Raw genomic sequence first — 9,015 nt, forward strand, 5'->3', positions numbered from 1 at the left:
GGGCTGTGCCCGGGGTACACTACGGGCAGCTACATCCCGACCCGGGGCGTGCGGGCAGGCAGCAGCTTAGCTCTCCTCCTTCTCAGCTTCCTCCTTGTCTTCTTCGTCGTCTTTCTCTCCCTTGAGCTTCTGGCGAGCGAATTCCTCGATGACGATGTCCTCCTCGCTGGAAGGGAGAGCAGAGTAGGATGTGCCACAGAGAGGAGGAGAAATCCCTGCTGCCCCCAAACCCTGCTCCTTCCAGGGATAACGAGGTGGTCACCCCAGCCCTGTCACCCCGCAGGGCACAGGCAGGTCCTGAGCCCAGCACACAAATCCAAGCCCCAGCACACAAATCCAAGTCCCAGCACTGGCTCAGCTACGACTGTGCATGACCCAAGGAGCTGCAGCTTCTGGAGAGTTTTAAGACAATATTTTGCATTGTCAGAGGTGGGAAGGAATTAAAAGTGGAGACAAAGAGCTGAGTTACCTCCTTGAGAAAGGTGAGCAGCAGGTGACAGCAAGGGAGAGGCATAAAGTGAAAAGGGGGGGAGAAAATGGGGAAAAAGAGTCAGCAAAGTTCCAAAATGTTAGGAGTGTGAAACAACTTGGCAAAACCTACAGGGAGTGATCTGGGGACAGACCAAGAGATTTGCTCCTCTAGAAGTTTAAATATCCTCACTGAGTTGAGAAAGGGATAGTGGGAAAGGGATAGGTGTGAACACAGTTGGAGCCTGAGTTTCCAGCTCCAAATCCCCTTGGGGGTTTTACACAGGGCTGTGGCTGCCAGGAATGGGTTTGGAATTCCCAAAGGGAAGCTGCCCCACCTGTGGCTTCAGCTGGAATAAGTGGCAGGAGTAAAAGAGGACTCTGGGGCACACGGATGTGACTTCCAGCAGCCAAGGGGACCAAGGCCATGGGGACATTATGTCCAGTGGTGGCACTTGTGACTGGAAGAGCCTTGCCAGCTACTTCCAAGGGACAAGGTGAGATCTGGGCCTGCTGCAAGGGGAGCTGGAAAATAAGCCCTGCTGAGCCCAGGATCTTATTCCTCCTGGCCTGGGCCAGTGCTCCTGCTGCCTGTGCCACTGTGGAGTGTCTGCTGGGGCACAGGCTCAGGGCTTTGGGGCCTGCCTGGTTCCATCCAAGGAGGTAACCTCAAGCTGGAATGGAGCATTACATCCACCTGTGATGGACCTGTGTGGTTTGTGTGTTAGGGGAAACAGCTCTTTACCTTGGCTTGACTGTTGTCCAGAGAGAAGCACAGCACAGGGAGAAATGGATGGGGAGAGAGAGACAGACATGCAGGTTAGGACACAAAGGACAGTTCAACTAACAGTGCTCAGGGGATTTCATGGAAAGAGGAACTTTGGGAAGGGGATATGGAGGAAACTAATCCCACCCTGCTCCAAGATAGGGGGTGAGTGCTGCACATCTGTACAGCTGTGCCCACCCCAGAGCTGGGGCAGAGCAGAGCCCTTGGCACTACGGGGGCTGCATCAGTGTTGCTTTCTCCAGTTCCCCCCTGACCCAGACCTGCCTCTTCCTCCCTATGTTTTGGTGACATCCCACACACAACTTACTGTCCTCAGGCTTTGGGTGCATCAGGATGACAGGCAGCTCCACCCCAACATCACTGGAAAGAAAAACACCTCTATCAGTAATCCTGCCCAGCACTGCACCATGCTCAGCACCCCCAGCAAGCTCCTCCTTACCTGGAAGTGAGATCCCCAAGGATCCTGTGGCAAAGGGAGAGAAGGGACACAAATCAACCAAGGCAGAGGAGGAGACAGATTAGACTTTGGCTTTTGATAAAGCAGAAGATGATTGATAACAAGGTGATGGGCCTGGAGGGGTGGGAGTCAAAGCAGCCCAGCACCCCATAGCCCCCAGGAAGGGGGTGAGGGGGCCCATGTGAGTCCCCTCTCCATCTCCCCAGGGGTCCAAGATGCCCAGCACAGCCCAAGAGGGCAGTTCCTCACCCCCCATGCCCACAGAGCCTTACCCTCCTCGGGACACCACCAGGTTGACCTTCACTTTGTAGGACACCAAGATGCCCAGCACCTCCTTGTCCATGCCAGGTCTCAGGCTAGGAGAAAGGCAGAGCAGAGTGGTGAGGAGGGAATTGGTGCCCACAAACCCCATCCACACTCCCCACAGCAGCTCCCAGGGCTGTATCCGTGCCCTGCTACATGTGGGGTGCACTGGGGGTTAGGAGGAGAAGACAACAGGAGAAGAGAAGGGAGGACAGGGCACTTGACTGAAGCCACTGAGTGGTTTCTGGAGGCCCCTTGAGCTGCCTGAGCTGGGATTTACTTCCAAGGAGGTTCTCCTCTACCCAAGGGATTTGGGAACCCTTGGGGACAACTAGTTTCCCTTGAGAAGCCAAAAAAGGGCATAACTCCTCTCCGGAGCTTGATCCAGGGGCAAGGAGAGGACCTGGATGAGCTCCACACCCCCAGGCAACTCTTGGGGCTCCCAGGCCTTGGAGTGATGGAGGTTCTCCTCTGCCCAAGGGATTTGAGAGCCCTCAGGGCAACCCACAGCTCCTTTCTGCTTGGCTCAGCAGGATCAGGAGAGGAGTGTAGATCACAATTCCCTCCAGAGCTCAGTCCAAGGGCAGGAATGAGCTCTGCAGAGGGATCCAGGAACTTTGAATGATGTTGGGATGGGGAGGCTACATCTCTCCTATGAGATGGAGAGGTGGATCTGTGGCCATGCCCCAAAATCCCTACATTTTCCAGCTGGATGTGGTGGGCTCAGGCACGGGAGGTGTGGAGGATCCTTGGTGGGAGCCCAGAGGATCCTGACCAGTGGGTGGAAGACATGGGGTTGGCCTTGGGGAGAAGATATGGGTCTGGCCATGGTGGGGAGCAAGGGGGATCCCACCCAGCTCTCACATGGTGGTGGAGGCCAAGTTGGTGTCCTCATGCTTGAGCTTTCCATCAAGGGCAAGACCTCTCTTCTGGCGGTTGTTCGAGAGCAGAGGCGTCACGGAATAGGTCTTGGAGAAGGTGGAGTTGGCTGCCACATTCTCACTGGAAAAAGAGGGAGAGAAAACCTCAGAGCCAGCACCAGCCTGGTGGGTGCTCAGCATCACCCCAGGCCCCTGTGCAGAGCCACTGCTCCACCCTGCCCTCCCCACACAGCTGTCTGGGGCTGCTTCCTCCTTTCTCTGCAACCACTTCTTTTTTTCTCTGCCTGGTCTGGGCTCCATCCTCCCTGTTCTCAGGGCTGCAGGGGCTGTGGCTGGGCCTCAGAGATGCAAAGTGATCAGAGGAAGAAGCTGAGGAGCAGATGTGCACCTTCCCCAGGGACCTCCCTAACTGCCACAAGCTTGTGCTGGGACAGTGTCCACAGCCTTTCTTCTCCTCAGCTTCCTCTGCACCTGCTCTTCTAATTTTGCTGCTTGGTATAAAACTGCCTCCCACAGCCTCTCTCCCCATCACTCTCTTCTCTTCCTCCCTCTGGCTGTGATGCCATGTCACTTCCAGCCCCTTTGCCACTTACTTTATCTCCTCACTGCACACAGTCTTTGTGTATTTATCCAGGGAGTAGAGGACCACGTCTGTGATCTGATCCACTGAGGAGAGACGAGAGGGAGCAGCGTTGGTGATGTGGCACAAGGTCCCTCTCTCTGAGCAGGAGGCAGGGATGAGTTGAGCACAGGGATGTGTCCCTTCTGCCCGCTCTCACCTGTAATCTTGATCTTTTTCACAACCTTGTTGGTGGTGTTGTTGATGTTGACAGTCACGTTGATGGCGTCTCCGTGGTAGTAGATCTGCAGTGGGAAGAGGTTCAGTTACCTGACCAGCCATCCTGGTCCCAATCCTTAGAGCCAGGGGACACTTCCCCACTCACTTCCTTGTCCAGGGTTGCTTCAAGGTGCAGAGGCTTGTCAGACATCATGAACTGCCTGGTGGTCTCTGCTTTTGGGGCTGGTCCTCTCTGAGAAGGTGCAAACTGCACCTTGCGGATGATGAGGCGCACAGAGTTCCTGTAGGGAGAGGAGGACATTGCCACCCCCAGTGTCCCCAGCAGGGACATGTCCACACCACCCTCAAGGGGGACACAGCATCTCTCTGGGGACATCAGTGTCTCCAGCACACTGAACTCTTAGGACATGGCACAGGGACCACCACCCTCCCCTCGGGGCACTACCCCAACCCAAGCATGGCACAGGTCCTTGGCCTGACCCCTGAGCTGCTCACCCTAAAAACACCCTGTGGTTAGGTTTTAGGGCAAGAAAGGGATCCCCTGCAGATACCTCTTGTGAATTTTCTCCTCCAGGTTTTCAGCACAAAAGCCTTTGACCTCGAAGTCCACACCACAGGCCTGGAGGGAACACGGATGGTCATGGAGCAGGAAGAGCTCAGAGCTGCATGAGGTTTAGGTTCCTTCCCCTCCTTCCTCCACTGCCTCCCTGGAGATCCTATTATTGACTCTATCCATCCTTCCTCCCCCATCCCTCACCCCATGGGCCACATCCCCATGGAAGAGAATCAATTCTGAGCACCTCACATGTAATCCTCTATGGAGTTGGATGTGTCCAGGGGACATGGTTTGGGGAAATCAACTCACCTTTCCCACATCATCTGGCCCAGGCTGCAGGGTGATGGAGCAGGGCAGGTTGGTGGCAATCTGGGCAGAACAGAAAGAAAAAGAGGGAATAAAGTATATAAGGAGTGTGCCCAGAGGTGACCCCTGGTGTGCATCATGGATGTGAGTGGCCAAGAAGGGCTGAGCAGCCCCTACCTCGAAGGTGAAGGGATAAGCATTCTCCCCAAGCTTCTTCAACAGCTTCTCCTGCAGAGGAGTGAGGGTTTTGGGGGTCTGGTCCGGCACTGGTGGGTAGAGTTGGGTGGTGAGGACGTAGATGTCCTTCCTGAAGGTCAAGCCGATCACATCGAGGTCATCGCGGCCGTAGCGGAAGGCGCAGGTCAAGGTGACATACACTGAGCCAGGGGAGGAGAGGAGAAGGAGAGGGGGTAAAGGGAATGGAGTTGAGTAAGGAGGAGAGAAAGAAAAGCTTTCAATAACTCTTCAGCAGAAGTGTGACTATTCCCAGGCCCTGAAACTCAGACTCCAGAGTTAACAGGATTCATCATGTCTTTCTTCTGCTGTGGCCCTGACCTGCCAGGGCTGGAGAGAGGTGGGGGATGTGTGTCCTGCCATGGCTGCAGGGAGAGGACTAGAGGGAATGGCCTTGAGCTGGGACAGGGCAGAGTCAGAGGAGATGTTTCCCTGGCAGTGTTCACAGACAGGTTGGATGAGCCTTGAGCAACCTGCTCAGGTGGGAGGTGTCCCTGCCCAGGGCAGGCGGTTGAGGCTGGGTGATCTCTGAGCTCCTTTCCAACCCCTGAAACTCTATGATTCTATGTTAGGAAAATGTCTTCCCTGTTGTGGTGTTGAGGCCCTGGGATATTGCCCAGGGAGGTGGTGGAGTCACCATCCCTGGAGGTGTTTCAGAGGTGTCTGGATGTGGCATTGGAGGATCTGGTTTAGGGTTTAGGGGTTCCAGCAGTGACAGGTTCATGGTTGCACTCAATGACCTAAGAGTTCTCCTCCAACCCTGATGGTTCTGTGCCATACAAGGAGCTGTAGACAATGTGTCACAGCTGAAACCTGAGCACAGTGCCAGGTTCTCTGTGAGCTCTGCACTGGTTTCCATCCCCTCCCCTACCCCATGGGCTTTCCTCTCCCAATACCTTTCCTGTCCTTTAGGTACTCTGGGTCGATCAGGCAGACACCATCTGCAAACAAGCAGAGAAGAAGGCCCAGTGAGCTCAGCCACACAGGAAGATCCTTGCTAAAACAGCTTTTCAAACTCCAATCATCTGCTTTCCAGCTGGAAGGTGACTGAGAGGAGCTGCTGGGCAGGGGAGGGTGATGCCTCCTCCAGCACCTCCACCAGCAGCGTGACCAAGCCACTTGATCCTTTTCCCACCATGTTTCTGCAAGGTTATTTGTAGCTCCTCTGGAGCTTCCCTTGCTCCTCATCCTACAGTGGGAAGCAGAGAGGAGCAGCCACCAGCACAGGGACTGGTCTCCCCATCCTCCCCCTGCCTGTGCTTCCCAATCCATGGTGGGCACAGCCCGACTCACCTACACTATCCACTGACTCCACATGATCCACAAAGTCTCTCTTGCCCAGGTAGATGGAAAGCTGGAGGCAGCACGTGGCAAAAGGAGGAAACAAGTTAGTGTTTGCCATTGAATCAGCCCAAATTTGAAGCCCTGATTTGTGTCAAGAGGGACCAGAGATCACATTGAAGGGGTCACACTGGTTTCCTTCATGTCAAGGAGGACCCAAGATCACATCTAAGGGATCACATTGGTTTCTTATTTAGTTTGTTTTGCAAAGTTAGTCCTGCAGTGGCATCTTGGCAGGTTCTGGCAGGAATCAATCAGATTTCAAAGGGAAGGGAGATCCAGCCTGGATTCCATGGGCAGATCCACCCTGGAGGAGCCCCAGCACTGACCCAGACCTGGGGACAGGTTCCCATCTCTGTGTGCATGGACTCACCTTGCTGTTGGGGCTGGTCTTCTTGAACACCCTGTGGAGGAAACAGAGCCAGGTGGATGGGAATGCCTTGAACAAGGCTGGATGGGGCACAGCCCTCACCCAGGGCAGGGAGATCAGGGATTCCTTGCAAGCAAAGTGCATCGCCAAGAGCTACACCAGAGCCTGCTGGGGGTGTCCTGGCCTTGGGGAACGCAGTGTCCTGGGAATTCGGAGCTGAACCCAGCCTGGGGGTGTCATGCTCCTGAGCTCAGGGGACCATGGAGGAGGGGATGGGTTTGTGTGTCTTAAGGGCAAGGACACACAGAAGAGAGAAGCTTTGTTGGCTGTATGATGACTAACTCTATCTTTTTATATCAAGCCCATGATGTTCCAGACCATGGGAGCCTCAGGTGAGAGGAGCCAAGGGACTTGTCCTTCTCCCTCTTCTCCTGCCCTGCAGCACTTTGCTCCAGCCCAGTTATAAATCAATGAACAAACAAAGACACTTACTTTGATCCTTGTGCCATTTTAGGTCAGTGGCTGCACAGGTTGGGATCTGTGGGGAGAGAGGAGGGAAGCACTGGGTGAGGTGTTGGTGGAAGGAGCATCCCTTGGTCATCACCACGAGTGAGACAACATCCTCCACATCCCAATAAACTGCAGAGCCCTTGGGATATGGCTCTGCTGGGCCTGGTACCTTTGCAGAGCTTCTGGCTCAGCTGGGGCTGCTCAGCTTTGGGGAGACACAGGAGCTGAGCCACCCCTTGGTCCTGAAGGGAAAGGGGAAGAGGAGGTAGGAGAGAAAAAGGGAGGGCAATGCCCCAAAAAATAGGAAGCACAGGGAGCAGGTTCAAGGCTGGGAAAGGCAAGAAAATGAACAAAAGGACTTAAGGAGTTTCAGTTTATGACTTTTTCCTGCCTGCAGGAAATGAGTTGTCATGGTTTGACAATAGGAATGGGCTTGTCTTGTGCTGTCACTCCCAGGAAAGTAAGGAAACCACAGGGAGGAAGGCTGAGGGAGCTTAACTGCCCTGTGGGCAGGATGGGCTCGGGGTGCAGAGCCCTCTGTTCCCATCCCTTCGTGCCAGGAGCACGGCTGGGGCTGTCCAGCCCTTCCCAACTCTGCTGCCCCAGCCCAGTGTCCAGAGTGAACCCCTAAATATCCCCCTGATCACCACCTGATTCGCTGGGATATTAGATGGGATGAGCTCAGCTGCTTAGAGCTTGGCAGCCCTGACATGAGCAGGGCTTAGGAACAGGCAGGATTTTAAGCCCCAGGGGCACGTGGACACAGTTGCCTCTACACAAGCACCTCATAAGGACCATCTGCAGGGATGGTGGTGAGAAGAAATTGGTATGGGTGGGAGAAGATGATTCTCTTCCCCATGGGAAGACAAGGGACTAGTCCCCAATCAGGGTCTTGGATACCCTTGGGTGCTGTGGGAAGCTCAGGAACCATTGACTGCAGGTATTCCTGGGCAGCAGCAAGAGAAGGTGTGAAGGGAGATGGAGCAGCTCAGTGCCATGGGCTCAGCCCTCTCCACACTCCAGGAATTGGGGATAGGGCAATGAAAGGTGAAGGAGAGAAGAGCTGAACATCTCCTCTGCATCTCCCAAGCCTCAGAAAGGGGATTCAACCCCCTCCTGGCTTGGCTAAGCTCTCCTACATCACCACCCAACCCTTCCACTGATGCTGAAATCTGTTTCCTTTCCTCCCTTTTCAGCCCCAATGTCCCTACCCCAAGGTCTTTCCAAGCCCACAGAACCCCAAAGCAGCAGAGCAAGCAGCACTCACCTGGCGGGTGGCTGGACAGGCAGACTCCTCTTCCTCTCCCAGCAGGTCCCAGTGCCACCCAGTCACTACAGGCTGCTCCCAGTCCTGCAGCTTCTTATATCCCCCCAGGCTGTCCCTCCTCTGGTGTCTGATCTCACCCACTCAGGGCTGGCTGGGGGTGCAGGGGGTGTGTGTCTGTGTGTGAGTGCTCTGTGGGAGAGGAATCCTATTAGTTGATTAATTGGGGAGACGCTGCAGGAGTAAGAGTGGGCTATAAATACCTCTGTGCTGCAGCCCAGGGAAAGCAGCTTACAGGGATTGGCAAAGACAGGCTTAGGAGCAAGGTGATGGTAATTGAGGTGGAAGCTCTGCTCCTGGTGTGCATGGGCAGGGGCATGGAGGCCTCAGGGGTGCTCTCTGCAGCTGCTCCCATGGCAAGTGGAGCTGGGCAGGAAGGTGGATGGAGGTGGTGGAGAGGAGGGAAGGACCTGCCTAGTGTTCTCAAGTGCAGAGGAGGCCACGAAGCTGCTCAGAGGATTGGAGCATCTCCCATGTGAGGACAGGCTGAGGGAGTTGGGGCTGTTGAGCCTGGAGAAGAGAAGGTTGTGTGGAGACCTCAGAGCACCTTCCAGGAGCTGAAGGGGCTCCAGGGAAGCTGCAGAGGACTCTGTGTTAGGAGCTGCAGAGACAGCACAAGGGGCAATGGGCACAAATTGAAGGAGGGAAATTTAGGCTTGAACTTAGGCAGAAGTTTTTC

The 9,015-nt window shown here is 54.9% G+C and overlaps 1 protein-coding gene across 1 annotated transcript; it reads right to left on the minus strand.

The window, feature by feature from the left end:
• Nucleotides 1-66: 66 nt before the first annotated feature.
• ARR3 (arrestin 3, retinal (X-arrestin)) lies at nucleotides 67-7,011 on the minus strand. Its single transcript, XM_009084518.1, has 15 exons — nucleotides 6,995-7,011; nucleotides 6,506-6,536; nucleotides 6,085-6,145; nucleotides 5,688-5,732; nucleotides 4,735-4,934; nucleotides 4,561-4,620; nucleotides 4,247-4,314; nucleotides 3,841-3,976; nucleotides 3,676-3,760; nucleotides 3,490-3,562; nucleotides 2,880-3,017; nucleotides 1,985-2,068; nucleotides 1,695-1,718; nucleotides 1,558-1,615; nucleotides 67-174 (listed from the first exon to the last, which is right to left on the minus strand). The coding sequence occupies exons 1-15, from the start codon at nucleotides 7,009-7,011 to the stop codon at nucleotides 67-69; spliced, it is 1,188 nt and encodes a 395-aa protein (XP_009082766.1).
• Between the last annotated feature and the right edge of the window lie 2,004 nt (nucleotides 7,012-9,015).

The sequence above is a fragment of the Acanthisitta chloris genome, unplaced genomic scaffold, assembly GCF_000695815.1.
Source record: "Acanthisitta chloris isolate BGI_N310 unplaced genomic scaffold, ASM69581v1 scaffold23131, whole genome shotgun sequence".
Lineage (NCBI taxonomy): Eukaryota > Metazoa > Chordata > Aves > Passeriformes > Acanthisittidae > Acanthisitta > Acanthisitta chloris.

What these genes read in the sequence shown, in the direction of transcription:
- ARR3 (XM_009084518.1), bottom strand. An exon ending in GGCCAGATGATGTGGGAAAG is followed by an intron (nt 4,315 to 4,560) that starts GTGAGTTGATTT and finishes TGTTCCCTCCAG; the next exon opens with GCCTGTGGTGTGGACTTCGA. An exon ending in GAAAAAGATCAAGATTACAG is followed by an intron (nt 3,563 to 3,675) that starts GTGAGAGCGGGC and finishes GTCTCTCCTCAG; the next exon opens with TGGATCAGATCACAGACGTG.